At 42.1% G+C, this 24,138-nt stretch overlaps 1 protein-coding gene across 1 annotated transcript in view; it reads left to right on the forward strand.

Moving 5' to 3' along the window:
- The window catches only part of NPTN (neuroplastin), an 85,964-nt gene that overhangs the window by 35,685 nt on the left and 26,141 nt on the right, over window positions 1-24,138 (forward strand). Inside the window, exons 2-4 of the mRNA XM_042782068.1 lie at window positions 8,004-8,351; window positions 13,385-13,556; window positions 17,384-17,481. Coding sequence (XP_042638002.1) covers window positions 8,004-8,351; window positions 13,385-13,556; window positions 17,384-17,481 — 618 coding nt within the window. The remainder of the gene's footprint in view (window positions 1-8,003; window positions 8,352-13,384; window positions 13,557-17,383; window positions 17,482-24,138) is intronic.

Consider the following 24,138-nt stretch of genomic DNA (forward strand, 5'->3'; position numbering starts at 1 on the left):
CACTCCTCGGAAGGAAGGTTGGGCAACCTACTTCCTTAGTGATACCACTTCGGAAACCCAAGGAGGGGTTGCTGTGAGTTGGATCCGACTCAATGGCGGTGAGTTGTTTTCTTTTTTTTAAAATATATCATGGTTAAGTGGCCTGATTTGTAATTGGTTGGTTTTTTCTTTTTGTTTTTTTTTAAAGGAGATTCTGTTGCCTCCTATTCATTATTCTTTGGCTTCCCAGTGTTCATAAGATCTATAATAATGTTTGCTAATTCCCAAGTCCACCTATGTGTCTGCTCTTCTCATTTTTCATTGTTTCTGGACTGTGTTGGATTCCAAGTTTCATTTCAGATGTAAAGGTTCTTTTTTCCAGCTTGTAGAGCAGTGCTGAAGTCTATTGCATATGGCCTGTTTAGCATTTTTGCTATGGAGACATATATTAATAGCTAACATTGAGTATTTATATGCCCTGCACTTTTTATGGAAATTTTGTGTTATCTCCTGTAATCCTCACAACCAAAAAAACTCATTGCCGTCGAGTGGATCCTGACTCATAGGTGACCCCCATTAGGGTTCCAAGGCAGTAAATCTTTATGGAAGTAGATTGCCCAGTCTTGCTTCTGTGGAGTGGTTGGTGGGTTTGAACCACCAACCTTCTGGTTAGCAGTCAGATGCCTTAGGCACTGTGCTACCAGAGCTGCTTATTTTTAGCCCCTTTTTACAGATTAGGGAGATAAAGCTCAGAGAGTTTAGGTCACTTGCCTAATAGTTACAGAACCTGAACGTGAACCCAAGCAGTCTGATTTTAGAGTTTGCTGCTTTTAATCAGTAAACTAGATCGTCTTCTTGGCAGTAACTGGATTTCCCTATTTCTCTCAAGCTGAAGTCCAGTTAATATGGGCTGAGCAGATGCCTTGAAACCATTTGGGATGATGTAATTTCAGAACAAAGGGTGTGCCCTGGTTGAGAAACTTGTAATGAAATGATCTTAATTTCTAACTCATTGTCATTTCTGCCTGATAGGGGAAGCTGTAAAGGTAGTGGATTTGAAATTGGAAAATGCTTTGTAATTGTTACCACCTCTACTTAGAGATCAGACTAGTAATCCATGGGATCAGACCCATATTACCTCCTTCCTGTAGCAGAGAATCAGGTTACCCCATTTTCATCCACTCCTAGAGCCTCTGGTAGCATAGTGCCTAAGGCACTTGACTGCTAGCCAGAAGGCTGGCGGTTCAAACCCACCAGCCACTCAGGAAGATGGGGCAGTCTACTTCTGCAGTGATACTGCCTCGGAAACCCAAGGAGGGGTTGCTATAAGTCGGGTCCGACTGGATGGCACATAACAACAGCAACAACCCAGAGCCTCAGGCCTTGGCCAGTAGGCATGGAATGGGTGCTACGGATTTATGAACTGCCTTTGGTGTATTAAATATTAAAAACAGAGACAAACAAGCTATTTCTTAAATAAGCAGCAAGGATAGACAGGTTGTGCAGAAGCCTGTGTATGTTCAAATCTTACTGCAGTTAAGGGCCATTTGGATAGATTTTAAATATTCATAGATCCTGTAACCAGAAGTCAGATGTCAAGTCTTGTCAATCTTTTGTCTTTTTGGGGTAGATGATTTTGAGAGAGTGAGTGTGTTAGGGGATAGAGAGCAAGAGAGAAGTGCTCCTGTGTCCTTGGCTGCCATTTCCTCTTAATTGTGAGGCTCGAAGGAGGAGAGTACAGCATGAGCCACCCACAGGGAATAGTGGTAGAGAAGACTTTGAAGGGAACAGCTGTTTAATAAAAAATAAAATAATAAAATAAGTAATAAAAGCAGGCGAGATTTAAGGGCCTGGCTCCTCTGGTTTGGGGCTAGGCTAGCTTTTTTTTTTTTTTTTTTCTTCCTTAGGGCATATGTAAAAGCCGTTTTCTTGGGATTTGGGCTCAACTTGCTCTTCTGTGTTCCCTTTTTCTTCTCACCCTCTGCTGCATTTCTACACATCCAGTTTTTGTTGCCAGAGAGCTCCTCCTTTTCTCCGGCTGCTAGCCCCAGCTGTCATCTTCGCCTCCCCTTCCCCACCCCCCAGTTAGGGAATTTTACATTACACTTCTCCCCATTTTGCTGCCGCCATTTTTTTGTGCTCTGCCTGCCACCACCTTCCCCCAGCTGCCTTTCCCTCCCTCCCCTAAAAGCTAGTCGCCACCATTAATCTCCCCTTTTTGTCATTGTTGAACGGAACACTCTATATTAGAAGTTTATCAAAACTGTTTAAAGTCTGAGTGCAGTCACTGATACATTAGATTATGTGGGTGGGAAGGGGTCGGAGGCTGCTTTTTTGAAATTTGAATCTTTTCCCAAAATACTGGTTATGCCTTGACCTGGAGATGCAACAGATGCCTTGGCCACCCTCCCAACTTAAGGCTTTGTGTGTGCTGGTGTGGAGGGCACACTTGTTTGAAAGTCCTTGGTGAAGAAAGGCAGGCAGTGAGTCAGGCTCTGAGCTGCCTACCTCCTCCTGCTGCTGAGAGCTGCAGCTTCTCCTGAATTGGAGCTAATTTTGGATGGCTAATGAGGTAGATGGTTGCTAATAACTTTCCCTCGCTAATTGTAATTTCACAGCGCTGTGTAGAGTTTTTTTTTTTCCCCCTCCCTTTGCTTTTCCCTCCTACTAGATGGGGAAATAGATCTATTTTCTTGATTTTTGATGTGTTCAGCTATCAAGGAATCTCCTAGTAGTTTTGTTTCGAGGCAGCATGGTTTATTGGAAAAGAACTCTTAAACTAAGAGCTGGAAGACCTGGGTTCTGGTCCTAGTTCCACTAAGGATTAGACGTGTAAGTGATTTTGGGCAAGTCACGATTCTGTTTCTGAATGTATCCTGTGATCCTTTTGGAGTTATGTGAATGAAATGAGATGCGATGTATGTGGAAGCAGTTTGTAAACTGTAAGAGTTTTATAAAAATTGCCCTTTAGCCTCTGACCAGAGCACCAGAGAAATGCATGTTGTTGTTATGTACCATCAAGTTGTACCCGACTCATAGTGACCCTTCCTTGGGTTTCTGAGGCAGTATCACTACAGAAGTAGATTGCCCAGCCTTCCTCCGGAGGAGTGGCTGGTGGGTTTGAACCACCAGTCTTCTGGTTAGCAGTCAAGTGCCTTAGGCACTATGCTACCAGAGCTCTGCCTTCCTCCTATGAAGCCAGCCTTCTCTAGAGCAGGGATTTTGAATCATCACTATGGGGGTGGGTTGGGGTAAGGGTAGTCTTGCCTCTGGAACTGTCTTCTGTTTTCTTACTGTCACACCTCCCCCCTCAGCACACACAGTTGCTTTAGGAACTCCTCTCTCTCCATTCTTTAATAAGATTATAGCTTCCAGAGTTAGTGATCATAGTATGTTGAACATTACAGTAGACACTTCTGACACTTTGTGTCTGGGAAGGGTTAATTAATTGATTAAATGGTAACAAAGCATACGTGTTAATTTCTAAGCACCTACAAAAACTTTTCCAGCCTAGTAAGCCACACTGACTTAAGTTGCGGAAAGTATTAAGAGACCATGCGTTAGCTTCAGACATATCTGCATTCAGGGCAACAATCTTTTAGCTTATTAGCTATGACCGTGAACACAGAACTTAACTTTTTGGGCCTTGGTTTCTGTATCTTTAAGGAGATTATACTGGCACCTATTTTAAAAGCCATTTGTGAGGATTAAATGAGGTAATGAATATAAAATGCTTAGCACATTGCCTAACATATATAACAGAAAATGTTACCTGTTGATTGATATACATGTTTAGTAATAACTACAGGGTATGCTCTGCTTAACATCCTTGGTAAGTTCTGTGAAATAAGATGTTATGTGATTTGGATGTTGTACAAACACCATATTAAAACCTTATGGGAACCCACTGTTGAAGCTGCTGGTGGAGGCCAGAGGAACGGGTAGCATAGGCCTGCTGGGAGGCTGGCGGCAAGCAGTGGGAATGGAGTGAGAGGAAGTAGGTAGCACTTCAGCTCTGCCTGCTGTTGAGGCCTCCTGAGCAGCCCAGGCTGCCTTCCTAATAAAGCCTCGCCCAGAGCTATGTCCTCTGCCTTACCTGACTGCATCCCACCCATGGTGCAGTGCTACAAGAGTCTGGGTTTGGGGGTCTTTAAAAGCATTAAGAGGAGCTCTGGTAGCATAGTGGCTAAAGCACTTGACTGCTAACTAGAAGGCTGGCAGTTCAAACCCACCAGCCACTCCTCAGAAGGAAGGTTGGGCAATCCTACTTCCATAGTGATACTGTCTCGGAAACCCAAGGAGGGGGTCACTATGAGTCGGGCCGACTTGACGGCACATAACAACAACGACAAACAACAAAAGCATTAGGAGCTTTGGCAGCATAATGGCTAAGGCACTAGACTGCTAACCAGAAGGCTGGCGGTTCAAACCCACTAGACACTCCTCGAAAGGAAGGTTGGGCAGTCTATTTCTGCAGTGATACCGCCTTGGAAACCCAAGGAGGGGTCCCTTTGAGTCAAGTCTGACGAGGGCACATAACAACAATAACAACAACAACAAAACCTCTGGGCGGAATAATAAAAGGAGAGCTGCTTTCCCTTAAAATTTTAAAAAACAACAACAACAAAAAAAACCTAATGGGACCACCATATGTGGTGGAACATTTCCTGAAGGCACGTTACCTGTGTTATTATGACATTTGAAGAGAGCACAGAAAGATACCCATTGTTGGTGTTTTAAGTGATTTTTATCTTGATTTTAAATAAGCTGGTTTAAATATACATAATATAATTTACTAATTCAAAGAACATTTCTGACTTACTCTCATTTTCTTTCACAGAAATAGAAAATCAGACTAAATCAGATCAGCATTCCTTCCTCCCTTCTCTTTCTTGCCCAGGGCTGTGGTGTCATGTTGAGTGACTTGCTCAGTTCTGCAGCAATGGGAAATAGTGTTAAGGTGGTTTCTCAACTAGCTTCTAATTGTGTGATTTTGGAATTTGGGATTACTGCTGGAATTGGATGGACAGTTTGGTGGTTCTGAAGATACTTGCTGGCACCCCTTTTATGTTGGTGCTGTCAACAGATTGATAAACAGGCTTAAATGTAAGCCTGCTTTGAAGTGCAATTCAGAAGGGAAAAAATACAAACAAATCTAGTAATGGCATAATTAAGGGCATAGTCACAGCATTCGAGAGGACATAACTCTTCAAGTTCATAGAACATGTGAGAATGAGACCATTCGTGATTTCCACTTAATGGTCAAGAATACGATTAAAATGTATTTACTGCTCTCTAGAGATTTACTAAGGAGCTCTGGTGTACTGGATAAGGCATTTGGCTGCCTAACCAGAAGGTCGATGGTTCAAACCCACCAGCTGCTCTGTGGGAGGAAAATGAGACAATCTACTTCCATAAAGATTTACAGCCTTGGAAACTGTATGGGGGTTGCTATGAGTTGGAATCATACTCGATGACAGTGGGTTTTGGTTTGGTAGTGATTTACTGATTTCCATTGATGGAACCAGTAGTAAAATGAATGGAACCAGCCTTTTTTACCTCTCCCTTTGTTAGTTCAGGAGCTCTGGTGGCATAATGCCTAAGGCATTTGACTGCTAACCAGAAGGCTGGCAGTTCAAACCCACCAGCCACTCCTTGGAAGGAAGGATGGGCAATCTACTTTCGTAGTGATATTGCCTCAGAAACCCAAGAAAGGGTTGCTATGAGTCAGATCTGACTGGATGTCAGTAAGTTTGTTTTTTTTTGTTTCTTACTATTCTTGGAAGGAGCTCTTGTGGTGTAGTGGATAAGGCATTTGACTGCTAACTGGAGGGTCAGCGGTTCAAACCCACCAGCCGGTTCACGTAAGGAAGATGGGGCAATCTACTTCTGTAAAGATTTAGAACCTCAGAAACACAATGAGGATCGCTTTGAGTCGGAACTGACTCAATGGCAGTGAGTTTGGTTTGAGTTTTAACATTCTTGGAGTCCTTGGGTGGTACAGACAGTTTATATACTCAGTTACTAACTGAAAGGTTAGAGATTTGAATCCACTTAGGGACCATTCCTTGAAGGAGGATATCATGCTTGATAAAGGGTCAATGAAAAGGGGGAAGGCCCTCAATGAAATGGATTGACACGATGGGTGCAAGGATGGGCTTAGGTGTGGCAAGGATTATGAGGCTAGAGCAGGACCAGGCAGTGTTTTGTTCTGTTGTACATGGGGTCGCTATGAGTCAGAGCCAACTTGACGGCATCTAACAACAACAGGCACCTCAGAAGAAAGACCTGGCAATCTGTTTTCAGAAGATCAGCCATTGAAAACCCTGTGGAGCACAGTTCTGCTCTGATGCACATGAGGTTGTCTTGAGTCACAGTCGACTCAATGGCATCTGGGTTTTTTTTTTTTTTTTAACAATTTTTGCCTCAGAAACCCAAGGAGGGGTTGCTATGAGTCGGGTCTGACTCAACAGCACATAACAACAACAACGACAGATCCATGGAGTGGGGTTTATATCTAAAAGCAAATACTATTATCTATATAAACAGATTTTTTTTTGTTTAACAACCTCCACTTTCAACCAGCCCTGTTATATCCTTGGACTGTAGGGAAATTGTTTCATTTAATTTGTAATCTCCTTTGGAATATTCTCCCTCTAATGTTGGCAGATCCCGGCCCCACTCTTTGCTCACTGCACTGGGGCAGGCTTTGCTCATGAAGTGGATTTTCTAGGGGAAGTTACCTAGCTACTCAGCATGTACCCTCTTTTAGCTTCTTGCCTAGTACCTTAGGACACTGACTGAATTGATTGGCACGCTGAACAAACCTGAGGTGGAGTTAATGAGTGCAAGAGCATGCTTGCACTGTGGTTTAGTTTTCTATGGATCCAACTCCAAGTTGTTCAAATAAGCCTGGATTTTTCTCCCTCTTTGTGTCTTTGTCACCTTACCTAATGGAAGTGAAACCTGAAGCAAATTGTGGGCAAGTGGAAGTAGAAATCAATTTCAGTTCCTGGCCAGTGCCTGGCGGTGTTGGTTAAGGCCTGGCCTTCACCTTAGAGTTTAGCTCATCAGTCTATATCTCTCATCCTTTTTGAACTGGCTTCTAACAGCCAGACAGTGAAACTATGTAGAGAAAGCCTGTCAAGTGCTGTGGTTGTCTAAGACTGGCTTTGCAGGAGATTTTTCTAGTTGTATGGATTTATGGGATTACGGAGGGGCATAGTCCCTCCATTCATTGACAGTTAATTGGGTTTCTGTTACTGTCAGTTCCACTGCTGAGATGGCCTCCATGATAATTCTCACTCAGATTTGAAGCACAGACTGTCTTGTCCTGTGCTTGAGGATCTGCATTCAGGGAGAAGCTGCCTAGTCATAGATAACTGGGTTGTTTGTTTGCCATAGACCCAGGGAAGAATAGGATGTGGGGGAAGTCTAATCTGAATTTTGGATGGAATCCTGCGTGAGAGAAAAATTTGCTATCCTTTCAGTTGAAATTTCGACTCTGAACCCCAAGAAAAGGTGTCAGTAGGTCAGTTCCTTTTTGAGGCTCACAAAGACATTGCATCTCTACCAAGTGTTCACTCATCCCCTCAAAAAATCCTGACTTGGCTTAAACGCTGCTTCCGGTTATCTTTCATCACTTGCCTGAGTTTGGAAAGGTAACGGTTTTGTGCTCTGAGAAAAGAGGCTCTTCCCAAAGACTTGAGGCGTTCTTATTTCTACCAGCTGGGCCCATTGCTAAAATGCTTTCCAGTGGGCTTGCTTCTGCCTGGCCAGCACTTGGGCTGCCCCAGCTTGTAATTAGCCTGCCTTTGCTTCATAAGCTTCCCAGGGTGGTTCTTCTAAAAGCTTGTATGAATTGCTGTTACTGTCTCTTTATAGTTTAAAAATGAATCCTTTTTTGTTCTTTGCAACTCATTTGCTTTTTTCTTTTCTTTTCTTTAAATTACTATTAACACCTGTTGATTCTTTTTTTTTTTCTGATTGGCCTGTCACTGCATTCCTGCTCCCCCTCCCTCTAGCTGGGTTTGTCAAGTCGCCCATGTCAGAAACTAAGCTCACGGGGGACGCCTTTGAGCTGTACTGTGACGTGGTCGGGAGCCCCACGCCAGAGATCCAGTGGTGGTACGCAGAAGTCAACCGGGCAGAGTCTTTCAGACAACTGTGGGACGGTGCTCGGAAGCGCCGTGTCACCGTAAACACCGCCTACGGGTCAAACGGCGTGAGTGTGCTGAGAATAACCCGGCTCACCTTGGAGGACTCTGGGACTTACGAGTGCAGGGCCAGCAACGACCCCAAGAGGAATGACTTGAGGCAAAACCCCTCCATAACATGGATTCGAGCCCAGGCCACCATAAGCGTCCTTCAGAGTGAGTCCAGCACCCTACAGTAGTAGTACTGTAGTCGTTAGAGGTGGCCCGATGCCCTTTCCCTTCTGCTTCCTTTCCCTCTTCCCCAGTATGATCACTCACCCTACCCCTTGTCTTTGTTTTTCAAACCCACGACCCTTTGGTTGTAGTGTATAAAAACATTTGTGGCAACTTTTTTTTTTTTTCCTTCTTTGCCGTCCTCTCTACCTCCTTAATCCCCCAACCCTTCTCTGTGTCTTTCTCCTCAGGAACAAAGAACTTGGGGAAATCCGTGACTGTCCAATATCAACTGCGTTGGGGAGAGTTGGGGAGGGAGAACTGGGAAGGTTAAAAAAAAAAAAAAAAAAGTTTAAAACTTAAAAACCAAGCAGTCAAACCAGGGTAGTGTTGAAATTGTTTCTTTCCCTCCCCTTTAATTTTGTAGTAGGTTTCCTGCTATCCTTTTGCTGAATTCTTCTCTGGTGCCTTTCTATTTTTGTTTCTCTCCCCAATCTAACTACTTTTTATTTCTTCTGTTCATCTGTTTGAAGCTCTGAGTAGCTGCCTTCACTTCTATGGTTTATGGTTTTAAGCTTGTGTCTGCCCAGCCTTTCCCTCACTGTGACTTGATGTCATCTTGTTCTGGGATGGGAATGTTGCCATGGATGCAATGTGGTGGTGTGTTTTGGTTGCTGGGTGGCATGTAAGCTTGCACATTCCCATAGTCCAGCTCTTTTTCCTTTCTGAAACAGCGGCATGTGCTTCTCTGATCACAGCCCTCCACTGCAGCAGCACCTCCCCCTGGTCTTGCCCATTCAGTCTTCTGTTCTCTTAAAAGCAGCAGTCAGAGGGAGGTTTTCTTCATGCATTTTGCTATGAGAAGCCAGGTGACACCTTATGTGCAAGATTTTTTTTTAAAGCCCAGCTCTGATGACTGTTGGCACAGTGCTCCCTCTCAGAGGTTGGCAACTTCAGAAATTATTTGGAAGCCATGCGTAGTAGCCTTTCCTTTGTGGCTTGAAAAAAGAGGAAGGAAACTAAATTCCAGCCCTGTTCCTGTGAGTGACAGGGGTGAGCTGAGCTGACTTACAATCCTTCCCTTCATCAGTCGTAGCAGGTACAAGATATCAGGCACAGGAGCTTTTGTTCCCACTGCTTTTCTTGGAAAGTGACTCGCTACTTATATGGTGGAAAGGAGAGGGAGGGAGAAGCCACCACAGAGCCAGTGCTCTCAGCCAGGGGACATTCTAGCCCCACATCAGACCTGTTTATAATAGTTCTCTATTTAATGGGAGGACCCCCTGGGTTTTCCACCTTCTCTTCAAGGGCTCAGTGAGAAATTTATAGCTAGTTCCAGCTTAAAGAACTGGTTGATTTGGAAAGAATAAGCAAAAATGGTAAAATACATTTATAAGGAATTTGGTAATACAGAAGGTAATATGACTTTGATTATGAATCCATATTCTTACATGGAAGGTAAGAAATTAGTATCTGTTCCTTGTAACAGGTCACAAGATCCCCCTATGAAAGAAAAACCTCAGAGGACAGAGGAGAGGCTGCTATAGTTGGCACTGTTGAATCAGAGAACCTGCTTCTGGAAACAGGAAAAGAAAATCCTGTCTTTGTGAAAATGGAGAACATTAACCCAGCGATTTTTTTCTTTCTTTCTTTTAATTTAACAATTTTGTTTCCCTTGCACGCCTCCTTTTCCTGCCCCCTTGCTCCTTTCCTTATAAAACAGAATTACCCAAATGGCCACAAACATATGCAGAAGTTTATAGTGATGGACTGGGCTGGGTATTTGGTTACTTGTACTTCCTGGAACCTGACTCAAGGAGACGCATAACTAAAAAGGCCATGCCTGAGGGCTAGAAAAAAGATGAGATTTTGGGACACCTACCTACTAGCCTGGAGAGTACCTAGCATTTCCTTAGGTACTTGGAAGCAGGCATCCTAACTTCCCTATCAGTCATTTAACCCTAGTTAAGTATTTTGGGGAGTCAAGTTGCTGTTATTGTGGCTGCCCCTCCCCCCAAACTCCCTGAATTCAACTCGGAATTGGATTGTATGATCTCTGCAGCCTCAAGGGCATTGGCTCCAGGAGGAGTTTGAAGTCATCCATCTTAGAATGGCCTCCTGGCAGTACTTCCCCACAGCTTTTTGAGTAATGCAAGGCAGGAATATAAAAATGCCCAGTTTCTGGGATATCTCTTGGGCCACATAGCACATTCCCACACATGGATAATGATGACCAGGGTAAATGTCTCCTAAACAAGAGTGAGTTGTAGGTGAAAAAAAAAAATTGAGTTTGCCCCAAATGATCATCTCTTGGACTTTCACTGGGCCTTGGTTGGCTGCAGGAAAAAAAAGCCGCACCTTCATCCTGGTGCAGAACGCAGATGAAGCACTGTGGCCTAGGAGCTCGGTCCAGGACTGGTTTCCACTTACAGCCATCACAGGAGCCAGGTAATCTACAACTCAGTCCTCCTATAGTATAGAATCATATTTAAACCTATTGAAATTATCCTTGCTCCCAGCTGATGTGCTCCTCAGTCATTAACACTTAAAGGAAAAAGTGCTTTCCCTTGCCTTCCAAGAATTCTTGGCAGAGAGTCTACCAGCTTGCTTTCATCAGCTTCTTCATCTCCCTAAGCTGCATCGCCATTTGTGGTCATTTGCATTGCCACAGGTAAGAGTAGCATTTACTTTGGCCTCCTTGTATTTAAATGTCTGGAAGCTCTTGGCCTCATTCTTCAAGTTCACCCTTTCTCAGTGCAGTCTGAGAGGAAGAACCAGAAGGAGAGTCCCAAGTGGGACAGGAAATGAAATTGGATAAATAAAAATTCAGTGAAAACCTAAAAAGTGTGTTTGGGTTTTAATGTTGCCTTTGTATTTTTTTATTTCTCTTCTGTGGAGTACTGGGTCTTTTTCTCTCTTTTGTTTTTGCTTGGTTTTGATTTCTCTTGGAATTGTGATGCTTTCTGCTGATGGTGTGTGTGCGCCTTCCATTGCAGGGTTTGCAGCCGTTCTGCTCGACTTCTTAAGGCCCAGGGATTTGGCTTCTGTCCAGTGTGTTTTGGAAACCATGGGACACCACTTCACTAATGTGTTTACATGCATCTGCTTCTGTCTTAGTGGCTGCTATGCCTCCATTATTTGTACATAGAGACCCTGTTTGACATTACCAATAAGAACCAGTGCTAATAGAAGATAACTGCTGTCTAATTTTGCCAGAGTTGGAAAGTTGTTAGAACTGATTCATTAATTTAGCAAACTTGAGGATTTGCATTATTTATCACAAGTTTCTTTGAAGATACTGGTTCTATAGTCAGAAATGTTACACTGATTAGGAGGTCCTTGGGCATTACATTTTTCAAGTGTCCTATGACTTCCTCACCTTGTCCCCTTCCCTGTAAAATGAGCAAAACTGAGTTCCAGTGGAGGAAGAGAGTTCTGGCTTTAGGAGTCAGCGCTATACTGCATAAGATAGTCTTAACTAGCTGCTGTGGAGCTGTAGACAGGAAGTAGCCTGGGATGGGGACATGGGAAGCTGGTCAAGAATTTCTAAGAAAGAGTTGGGGAAGGGGAAGCTAAAGAACAAATACTTCTAATTTGGATGGGAAAAGATGTTAGTTTAGACCTCACCTGATAATGTTTGACAAAGCAGGGAAAGAACGAAGCCTGGGAACAGATTAAAGACAGATAACAAACTTAGAAATGTCTTGACTTTAATACTAGTGACAGATGTCAAAGTGCTTTAAAGATGAACCTTCTAGGAATACAGTGTGACTTAAAGATTTCTGCTTAATGTGCTATGATACTTGACTCAAATTGGTTATTTTTGTAGATAATGAACTATGATCCCCCCAGGTTATCTAGCCCAGGATAGAACAAGGAGACCAAATATATACCTTGCACTAGGGTGGAAGGAAGAGCTCTGGTGGCGTAATGCCTAAGGCATTTGACTGCTAACCAGAAGGCTGGCGATTCAAACCCACCAGCCACTCCTGGGAAGGAAGACTGGGCAATCTACTTCCATAGTTATACTGCCTTGGAAACCCAAGGAGGGTTCGCTATGAGTCAGATCCGACTCGATAGCAGTGAGTTTGGCTTTTTTGAGGGTGGAAGGTAGGGAGTGTTTTGGGGTGGGAGGAGCAGGAATAGAGAACTCAATCAGATTTGTTTCCAGTCTCAGCTTTGCTACTAACAATTGTGGTCTGGAGCAAGGCATTTCACCTTTCTAACTCTTAAATACTGGGATTCAGTGATCTCCAAGGGCCTTTCAGTTCTAAAATTCTAGGAGCCCATAATACTAACACATATTGCACTCTTGTTATGATTATATTATCTCAGAATGGAATGGGTTTTTAAGTGCAATTCTGAAAAAAAAAATTGTTTTGGGAATGTATATGGGCTGGAGAGAAGAATTGATAGTTCCTTAAGAATTCTGCCTTAGCAAAATTTGGGAAATGCAATAGATTTCCAGTGGGAAATTGGCTTTTAGGATCTACACTGTCTTTTTTTTTTGCATAAATAACGGCCATGGCTGGTTTGCCATAGAAGGTTGATTAGATTTAAATGTGGGAAAAGCATATATGTATTATGTAATTATACCTATTACTGTGCCAAGGCCTAGTGACTCCATAGGGAGTTTATGACTTATATAAATGATACTGCCTTTGTCTTCAGAACTGCACAGTGGAGCCAGGTTTTCCTAAACTGAAGCTGAATCGGTTGGTGGTTCTTATATTATAAAAAGGTGGTATTCAAAAGTATAAGTGTATTGTTGCCAGTACAAGCACCCGTAATGCTCCCATTCTTTCACGTCTAGGCCAACTGGTCTTCAGGCTGTTGTCTGCGCTAGTGGTCATTTGCTTATAATCATTGTTTTTCTTTCCTGACTTCCTCCAAAGTGGTAAAGTGAAATTCCTCATGTGGTCCTGTCTGCCTTCCCTCTTCTTCTAGTCTCCCCCTCCTTACCCCTCCAGCTCTCAGGCCAGGGTTACAGAGGATGGAAGGTTATGGCCCCCTATCATTGTTCACTCTTATTACAGAGCCCAGGATTGTCACCAGTGAAGAGGTCAATATCCGGGAAAGCCCTGCCCTCCCCATCACCCTGCAGTGTAACCTCACCTCCAGCTCTCATACCCTTACATACAGCTACTGGACAAAGAATGGGGTAGAATTGACAGCCACTCGTAAGAATGCCAGCAACATGGAATACAGGTGAGAGGGGGCTGCAGTTCCTGGAACGATGGGAGGGAGTGTCACTGATCTCACTTAGCATTCATAATCTATTATGCTATGTGGGTGGAACATGAGATATATTTGCTGGAGAGTCTAATCCAGTATCTGGGGTAAGGCCCAGGAATCTATAAAAGCTTTCCAAATGATTGTGATGAGTAGTAAGGTTTGGGGGGCCACTCACAGATAATAAGGAGCTCTGGTGGTGCAGTGGTTAGGCCATTTGGCTGCTGACCAGAAGGTTGGTGGTTCAAGCCCACCAGCCATGCCATGTGAAAAAGATGAAGCAGTCTGCTTCTGTAAAGATTTATAGCCTTAGAATCCTGTGGGCAATTTTGCTCTGTCTTGTAAATGCCTAAGGCATTTGACTGCTAACCAAAGGGCTGGTGGTTCAAACTCACCAGCCACTCCTCAGAAGGAAGGTTGGGCAATCTACTTCTGTAGTGATATTGCCTTGGAAACCCAAGGAGGGGTTGCTATCAGTCGGATCCAACTCCATGGCAGTGCATTGCATTGCGTTGCATTGTGTTGCGTTGCATTGCATTTATAGGGTTGGTGTGAGTTGGAATAGACTGGATGACAATGAGTTTTTTTTTTTTTTTTAAAATGACTGATTCCTTAACCATGATAATAAAGAGAGCATGAAGGAGTGATTTTCTGAGAGTCATGATGCTAGTCAGTAGGAGAATGTAGGTCTCTAGACTTCAGCTAGTAGTTTAAGGAATCAGATTGAAGTCTGATTTGCGACTCTCAGAGTAAGAATCTCCCTGAGGGATTTTTCCACTTGGTCAATTCCCTAGTAAATTACCTTTTAGAAATGTTCCACATCATCACTGGGTCTCTGGGTGGCGCAAGGTAAATACTTGACTAATCAAGAGCTTGGTGGTTCACATGCAGTCAGAGGCACCTCTGAAGAAAGCCCTGTGGAGCAGGCTCATCTGACTTGTAGGAGGTCACTGAGTTGGAATTGACTCAATGGCAACAGGTTTTTTTTTTTTTTTTTTTTTTTAAATATCATCATAACCTGACCAAGACCAGTGGATGCAATGATGAAATCCTGGGAATATCCTTTGAAGAAAGGTATATATTTGTTGGCTGGAGTTACTTGGCATCCAAAAGACTTGGTGCTTTTTGGAAAGTCTAGAGCTCATGGCACTCACCTTTGAAGACTAGTTTGCGCCTGGCCGGAAACAGACGTAGAGCGTCAGCTCATCCTGCTTTGCAGGATGATGCATTGCAAAGAAAGAGAGCACTGGAATGGGACCAGGAGGTGTGTACCCTGTAATAGCAGGACATTCTACATTTTTTGCAGCATTGAGATCTTTTCATACCCTTTATTTTATTTGGTCCACATAAATTTATTAGAGGGAGCTGCTCCATTTTTCAAGTGCAGAAACTTAAGACTGAACGTTTCAGTTTGAAAAAGTAAAGACTCTTGGCTAAGTTCAAGGTCAGATACTGTATCTCACAAGTATCAGAACAAAGTCTAGATTCCATGTCTTCTGATTTTCTAGAGTCTAGATGATAGTTTTTTTCTGTTCTGGCTATGCCATTTAGTGGCAAGTCAGTTAACCTATCTGCACTGTAGTTTCTTGAAAATACAGCCTCAGCCAGATCCTTGTAGTTTAGAAAGGATTAATCAAACAGAGATGTTAAGTGAATTAAATGGCATTTATTCTTGGTTTATCTATTAGTTTTACAAGTTATTATTTTTTTAATACCTCTTTCAGGGTAGCAGACATCCAAGCATGCTTCTCTTAGGTCTTGCACTATGCCACCTGCAAAGCTTGGAGCTATATAAACACATACTCTGACTTTATAAAATACCTCTTTTTTTTCCAGCTTATTTGAAGCTCTCCAGCAGTATTGTACATTTCTAGAGCTTTTCAGGAAATCTGTGTCCTCTTGCATTTTGTTGAATTTTGTTGAAAGGACTGCTGAGTCCTTTGGGCCACTTAATTAGTCAGCCATGGAGCTAGTCTCAGAACCCTGCTTCTGCCAACCTTTAGGGGACATTTTCCATTTGCTTTCATTGCTTCCCAATACCTCATCCAGGGGATGGGATGGGGAAAATCTGAACATATTGGAACGGCCTCAGACTTGAGAGTCATTTTCCCAAGTCTTTTTCAAAGAGCTTAGTGTCAGTCCAAGTCCTGAAGATATAGCCGCTGCTGCCCCGAGACTCTGCAACACTTGGTGAGAAGACTAGCTTATCTGTGTCATTTTTTCCTTTTGGGAGCATATTCATTTAAGAAGAGGCTGTTTGTGTTACCGTAAGATCTCTTGACAGCTCCTCTTAGAATATTATGTTGCATGGATCACGTGAGATAGTCCTGAAGATGGGTTCTATCTATCCTTACGCTTATTTCACAATCTGTGTTTCCTTTTTGTAATGAATACTAAGATGGATAAATAAATTAGGCCAGTCAGGTTGATGTTAGGAGTTTCTCTCAGACATTAACTAAGTGCAGTGGAGATCTGACCATCATCAGTGTCACATTTCAACCACTGAAAAAAAGAGCAGGAGGCTAGTTGTAGGTAAATGCTTGTTCTGAGTTGGAGGCTTTTGTTTCTCTGCTTTCTGTAATAAACACCAACCTTTCTGTGTGCATTCTTGTGTGTAGAACAGAGTGTATAGAATGTGCGTGTGCAGCTAGGCCTCAGGGACAAGAATGCTTGTTTGGAATCACCCTGTGGGATTCAGAGGAAGTGCTGTTCTTGTTCTAGTCACACTCACTCCCAACAGCCCTGCCTATCACTGTACTTCACTTGGTCTGGATCTCTGCACAGCTCTTCACCCTGAGTTCCTGTTCATTCAATCATTTGTTGCTGTATTCCAAGCACTGTGTAGGGTTAGGGTATAGAATTGTACACCAGATAAATAGTGTCCACCCTCACTGAACTTGGTCTGTTGGGGAGATGGATATCAATCAAGCAATCAGATAAATATGTAATTACACTTTGTGATAAGTGCTGTTCTGAAGAATGACAAGGCAATATAAGAGAATGTGTCAAGGAAGGGGATATAATTTAGATAGGGGTGGGAAGAAGTAACATGTAAGCTAAGACCTGTTGGAAAAGAGTTAGCTGTACTGAATGTGGGAAGAGCATTCTGTTTAAGGACTAGCTTGGTGAGGGTTTTGAGGTAGGAACACACTTGGCACATTGAAAATCTGCAAAGGCACAGCATGGCATGAGGCTGGAGAGCTAGACAGAGCTCAGGTCATGCAGACCTTGGAGTTGGTGATAAGCTGATATCTCTGTGTCTGATGCTCTGATGGCAGATCGTTTTCTTTTTTCTTTTAACCATACTTGGAATCTTGTTAGTGAGTAGACTTAATGAAACGTATCCTACTAAAACACAAGGTAGGAAGAACATAAGTATGGAAACAAGGTCTTTAGGAAGTTCAGAAAGAGGTTTGCTTTTTTTCTGCTCTTGTTGATTTGACTGGAACCACCAGATAGATGAACAAGCAGTTTTTAGTGATGGCTTCATTCTCTGTGTTTGATTATGGATTATAGATATCCATACAGCCCTCTATTTTGATTACTTGTTTTTACATGTTTATTTTTCCAATTAGACTGAAACACCTTGAGGTTAGGGGCTGTGTATTACTGCATCTTTGTCTTCCTGGCACCCAGAAAGGAGTAAGGTACTAGTGTTTTGGGATGCAAAGGGGAAGGTTTTTGCTTTTAGTTAGGGAGAGGATTTGGACAGCAAGGTCCCTGCTTGCCCCATTGATTGTTTTTTGTTACATAATTTGACTTGTCCCAGGCTCCTCATTTGGTTTTTCTTCTCATCTCTGCAGGATCACTAAGCCGAGAGCTGAGGATTCAGGCGAATACCACTGCGTATATTACTTTGAAAGTGCTACTGCTAAAGCAAATGCCACTATTGAAGTCAAAGGTACAATCCACCAGAGCCTATGGTTTGAGCCTCTCCTTCTAAGACATTGCCTTGGTCTGGACTCCTAATCTTCAAGCTCTTACTTCCATTACAAGAGACAATATAATGTTATGGTCAGGACTCAGCTCAGTCTGGTGTTAAATCACGTTCCATCATTTATTAGCTTGTAAACTTGGGCGAGTTTTTAACTTCTTTATGTTTAAGTTTCATCATTTGTAAAATGAGGATACCAACAGTACCTATCTTACAGAATTGTTAAACTCAACTCACTGTTGTCAAGTTGGATCCGGCTCATAGCGACCCCTCCTTGGGTTTCTGAGGCAGTATCACTACGGAAGTAGATTGCCCGGTCTTCCTTCCGAGGAGTGACTGATGGGTTTGAACCGCCAGCCTTCTGGTTAGCCATCAGATGCCTTAGGCACTATGCCACTAGAGCTGCCACAGAGCTTTTAGGACGATTGAATAAGTTAATACAGTAGGTTAAACTATATAAAATTGATGTTTTTGTATGTCACAGTGTTTTAATACTGGTAATTTCATATGATTCAACCTTTTGTGAAGCTCTTAGAATGAAACCCCAACCCACTGCTCTTGAGTCAATTCTGACTCATAGCAACCCTACAGGACAGAGTAGAACTGCCCTGTAGGGTTTCCAATGCTGTTATCTTTATAGAAGCAGATTGCCACATCTTTCTTTCATGGAGCGGTGGTGGATTCTAACTGCTGACTTTTTGGTTGGTAGCTGAGCTCTTAACCACTGTACCATCAGGGCTCCTTGCTTTTGGAACAGTGCCTTACTATTATCATTACATAGGTTTCTCCAGTGGACCAGCAGGATTTGGGAAAATCCCGTGTGCAGGGTGAACATAGGTATTGATGGATAAGTTGTTAGAATTTTAGTGGAAAACCTATGGGTACCTGCATCTTCAAGATGAGACTGTAGCTCAAAGTCTGAAGAAGGGCAGATGGAATTATAAAAATAAAAGTTGGTGCTACTTCATATCATTAATCCCAGCTTTTGCATGTTATTCTAGAGAAGCAACTGAAGGATGAAACTACTACCTAGCTCTGTCACAGAGTAAGCTTATGGCAGAACCAGCACAGAACTCAGGTATTCTGACCCCCAATCCAGTGTTCTTTTCACTGTTACGAAAGGACCATGGGGAGACAGTGCTACTGTTTGAGGTCAGACTAAAGAGATGAGGTGGTTTTTTTTTTTTTTTTTTTTTTTTTCCCCTTCAGTTTACTTAGAAAGGACATGAACTTAATTCTTTCAGTCCCTAGGGTGATCCCTAGAAGATAGAAGGATAAATTTAGGAAGAAGAAAGGGAATCTATAGTAGGTATTCAGGTCTTCCTTAAAATATTTGGAAGAATGAAAATGCCGATTCAAGAAATGAATAGATATATTCAAAGTTTTCAGTGGACAGTGTTATTAAGTAAAAATAATATCTTTGTGACAGAACCCTAACTTGTCAGTTGATAAAGGGACGGCCAGTGCCTCCTTTGGGTGCCAGGTTTAATTCTAGTTAGGAGGCTGATGGGATTGAGTCAGGGTGGGATGGTCACAGTTCACAATAGGCCAGAGAACCTGGGGTTTGATTTTGTCAGTTATTTTCTTGGAGAGATCTGGGCTTATCTGTGTTTTTGAAGAATGCCTCCCTTGTTCAGCATGAAGGTGTGGGAAATCATTTTCTCTGAGCTATTGAATGCCTTCCCAGTCTGGGTGAGCTGAGGTGTGTGGGGAGAGGGTTCACTCCTCCATATGGAACTTGAGGCCCTGCAGCAACATTCCAGACTGAGCCTTTGGCACAAAGTTCACCTCTTGTAAGAGTAAACAGGATGGGTGAGGTATGGAAAGGGGACTGTATGTAGTAAAGTGTTTTGTCTAAGCCTGAAGGATGTTGTTGTTGTTAGTTGCTGTTGAGTCACTTCCAAGTCATGTTGTTGTTGTTGTTATTAGGTGCTGTTGAGTTGGCTCCAACACATAGCAACCCTATATATAATAGAACAAAACACTGTCTGGTTCTGTGCCAGCCTCACAGTCCTTGCTACAGCTGAGCCCATCGTTGAAGCCACTGTGTCAAGTCTGTCTTGTTCAGGGCCTTCTCCTTTATCACTGACCCTCTGCATTACCAAGCATGATATCCTTCTCCAGGGAATGTTCCCTTTTGACTTCGTCTCACCACTCTTGCTTCCAGTGAACGTTCCGGCTGCACTTCTTCCAGGACAGATTTGTTAGTTCTTCTGGCAGTCCATGGTTCTTTCAGTATTCTCTGCCAGCACCACAACTGAAAAGCATCAACTCTTCTTCAGTCTTCCTTACTCATTGTCCAGCTCTCACATGCATATGAGGCAACTGAAAATACCATGGCTTGGGTTACGCACACCTTAGTCTTTCAAAAGACATCTTTGTTCTTAAGCACTTTAAAGAGGCCTTTTGCAGCATATTTGCCCAGTTTTGTCTGATATCTTGACTGCTGCTTCCATTGGTGCTGATTGTGGAACTAAGTAATAGGAAATCTTTGACAACTTCAATCTTCTCTCCATTTATTGTGATGCTGCTTATTGGTCCAGTTGTGAGGATTTTCATTTTATTTATGTTGAGATGTAATTCATTCTGCAGACTGTAGTCTTTGATCTTCAACAGTAAGTGCTTCAAGTCATCATCATTTTCAGCAAGCAAAGTTATGTCATCTGCACGTTGCAGGTTGTTAATGATTCTTCCTCTAATCCTGATGCCACGGTCTTCTTCATATAGTCCAGCTTCTTGGATTATTTGCTCAGGATACACATTGAATAAGTATGGTGAAAAGATACAACTCTGATGCACTCCCTTCCTGATTTTAAACCATGCAGTATCCCCTTGTTCTGTTCAAATGTCAGTCTCCTGTTTTAAGTACAGGTTCCTGATGAGCACAATTAAGTGTTCTGGAATTCCCATTCTTCTCAACATTATGCATAATTTGTTATGACCCACACAATTGAATGCTTTTGCATTGTCAATAAAACACAAGTAAACATCTTTCTGGAACTCTTTGCTTTCAGCCAAGATCCATCTGACATTAGCAATGTTATCCCTCATTCCACATCCTCTTATGAGTACAGCTTCCATTTCTGGAACCTCTCTGTCAATATACTGCTGCAACCTTTTTTGAATTACCTTCAGCAAGATTTTACTTACGTGCAATATTAATGCTATTGTTAGATAATTTCTACATCCTGTGGGATTGCCTTTCTTTGGAATGGGTACAAATATGAATCTCTTCCAGTCAGTTGGCCAGGTAACGGTCTTCCAGATTTCTTGGCATAGATGAGTGAGTGCCTCCAGCGAGGCATCCTCTCAGTGATTCTGTGTATTCCTTCCATCTTCTTTTGATGTTTCCTGCATCATTCAATATTTTGCCCGTAGAATCTCTGAATATTGCAATTCGAGGCTTGAATTTTTTCTTCAGTTCTTCCAGCTTGAGAAATGCTGAACATGTTCTTCCCTTCTGGTTTACTAACTCCAGATCTTTGCTCATTTCGTTATAATACTTTACTTTGTCTTCTCAAGCTGCTCTTTGAAATTTTTTGTTCGGCTGTTTTATCCTGTTGTTTCTTTCATTTGTTTTAGCTACTCTTCATTCAAAGGCAAGTTTCTGAGTCTCTTCTGACATCCATTTTTGTCTTTTCTTCTTTTCCTGCCTTTTGAAAATCTTTTGCTTTTTTCATGGATGATTTTTTTGATGTCATCCCACAATTGGTCTGGTTTTTGGTCATTGGTGTTCAGTGAGCCAAATCTGTTCTTCAGATGGTCTCTAAATTCAGGAAGGATATAATTAAGGTCATAATTTGGCTCTTGTGGACTTGTTTTAATTGTGTCTTCAGCTTCAACTTGTATTTGCATATGAGCATATGCATATGCATATAGTCTGTCCCACAGTCAGCTCCTGGCCTTGTTTTGGCTGAAGATATTGAGCTCCTTTATCACCTCTTTCCACAGATGTAAACCAAAGCCAAACCAAACTCATTGCTGTCGAGTCAGATCTGACTCATAGTGACCCCTCCTTGGGTTTCCGAAGCGGTATCACTGTAGAAGTAGATTGTCCATTCTTCCTTCCGAGGAGTGGCTGGTGGGTTCAAACTGCCAGCCTTCTGGTTAGCAGTCAAATGCCTTAGGCAGTACACCACCAGAGCTCCCAGATATAGGCAGTCTGATTTCTGTGTACTTCATCTTGTGAAGTCCATGTATATAGTTGCTGTTCATGTTGTTGGAAAAGATATTTGCAATGAACAAGTTGTTGGGCTTGTGAAATTCTGTCATGCAATCTCCAGCGTTATTCCTATCACCAAGGCCTTATTTTCCAACTACCGACGATTCTTCTTAGTTTCGGACTTTTGCATTCCAATCACCAGTGATAATCAACACAGCTTGGTTGTGTATTTGGTCAATTTCAAACTGCAGAAGTTGTTGAAAGTCTTCTATTTCCTTGTCTTTGGTGGTTGGTTCTGATAACAGGACCAAAACATGTAAGTAAAGTCTCATCATCTTCACTTCTACAGAGCATTCTGGCTGTACTTTTTCCAAGAGGGATTTGTTTGTTCTTCTGGAGATCTGTGGTATATTCCATTTTTGTCATCAACACCATAATTCAAAGGCATCAATTCTTCGATCTTCCTGATTCATTGTCCAGTTTTTACATGCATATGACGTGACTGAAAATACCATGGCTTGGGTCAGGCTCATGTTAGTCCTCAGAGTGATGTTTTTGCTTTTTTTAACACTTGAAAGATGTCTTTTACAACAGATTTACCCAATGTGGTATGTCATTTGATTTGCTAGCTGCGTCCATGGGCATTTTGATTATGGACCCAAGTAAAATTAAATCTTTGACAACTCAGTCTTTTCTTCATCTGTCATGATGTTGCTTATTGGTCCATTTGTGAGGATATTTATTTTCTTTATACTAAGATGTAATCCATACTGAAGACGATATAGTCTTTGATCTTCATCAGTAAGTGCTTCAAGTCCTCTTCACTATCAGCAAGCAAAGTTGTATAATTTCCAAATTGCAGGTTGTTAATGAGTCTTTATCCAGTCCTGATGCCATGTTCTTCTTCATATAGTCCAGCTTCTTGGATTATTTGCTCAGTATACAAATTGAATAAGTGTGGTGAAAGGATACAACCCTAATGCATACTTTTCCTGATTTTAAACTTCATTCTTCCCTTGTTCTGTTTGAACGACTGCCTCTTAGTCTATACTTTGTTGTGATCCATACAGTCAGATGCCTTTGTGTAGTCAATAAAATGAAGTGAACATCTTTCTGGTATTCTTTGCTTTCAGCCAAGATCCATCTGAAATCAGCAATGAATATCCCTTGTACCACATCTTCTACTGAATCCAGGTTGAATTTCTGGCAGTTCCCTGTCTCCATACTGCTAAAATTGTTTTTGAATGATCTTCACCAAAATTTACTTGCATGTGATAATGATACTGTTCGATAATTTCTGCATTCTGTTGGATCATCTTTCTTTGGAATGGGCACAAATATGGATCTCTTCCAGTCAGTTGACCAGGTAGCCGTCTTCCAGATTTCTTGGCTTAGATGAGTGAGTGCTTTTCAGCATTGCATTCATTTGTTGAAACTTCTCAGTTAGTATTGTCAGTTCCTAGAGCCATGTTTTTCACTGAAGCCTTCAGTGCAGCTTGGACTTCCTTCTTAAGTATTATTGGATCTTGATCATATGTTACCTCCTGAAGTGGTTGAATGTTGACCTGTTCTTTTGTACAGTGATTCTTTGTATTCCTTCTGTCTTTTGATGCTTCCAGTGTTGTTCAGTTTTATGCCGATCTTGTTGTTAGGTGCTGTTGAGTCAACTCTGACTCACAGTAGCCCCGTGTACAACAGAACGAAACACTGCTGGGTCCTGCACTATCCTCACAGTATTTTCTATGCTTGATCTTGTTGTTAAAGCCACTGTGTCAGTCTTGTTGAGGGTCTTTACCATTTTCGCTGACCCTCTGCTTTACCAAGCATGATATCCTTCTCCAGGGACTGGTCCCTTCTGACAGCATGACCAAAGCAAGTGAGATGAAGTCTGCCCATTCTTGCCTGTAAGGAGCATTCCAGCTGTACTTCCAAAATAGATTTGTTTGTTCTTCTTTCTGGCAGTCCATGGTATTTTCAGTATTCTTCACCCACAACACAATTTAAATGGATCAGTTCTTCGGGTTTTCCTTATTCATTGCCTAGCTTTCACATGCATATGAGGCTTTTGAAAATACAGGAGCTCTGGTGGTGGTGTGCCTAAGGCATTTGACTGCTAACTAGAAGGCTGGTTGTATTAGAAGAGAAATTCAGGGCACGTAAGTGACCTCTTTGTTGAAAGAAATCTCTGAGAAACTTCCTCATGTGTGGTTTTAACTTAATTAGTACATTATGGCAATATAATTCAGACTGTACTTTTTTTTTCTTGAGTTATTATATATATCCACTTGCTGTCTGCCTTTTGGTGCAGTTCAGAACTTGTCTGGGGTATTGTTATCTGTTAGAGTAGCCACTTTTTTTTTTTTTTTTTTTTAATTAGGATTTGGGTGAAGATTTACAGAGTAAATTCACTTTTCATACAGCAGTTCACATATACTTTGTCTCATGTCATTGACCAAAATTTA

The sequence above is a fragment of the Orycteropus afer genome, unplaced genomic scaffold (assembly GCF_000298275.1).
Source record: "Orycteropus afer afer isolate SDZICR_OR568_19922 unplaced genomic scaffold, OryAfe1.0 scaffold00233, whole genome shotgun sequence".
Taxonomy (NCBI): domain Eukaryota; kingdom Metazoa; phylum Chordata; class Mammalia; order Tubulidentata; family Orycteropodidae; genus Orycteropus; species Orycteropus afer.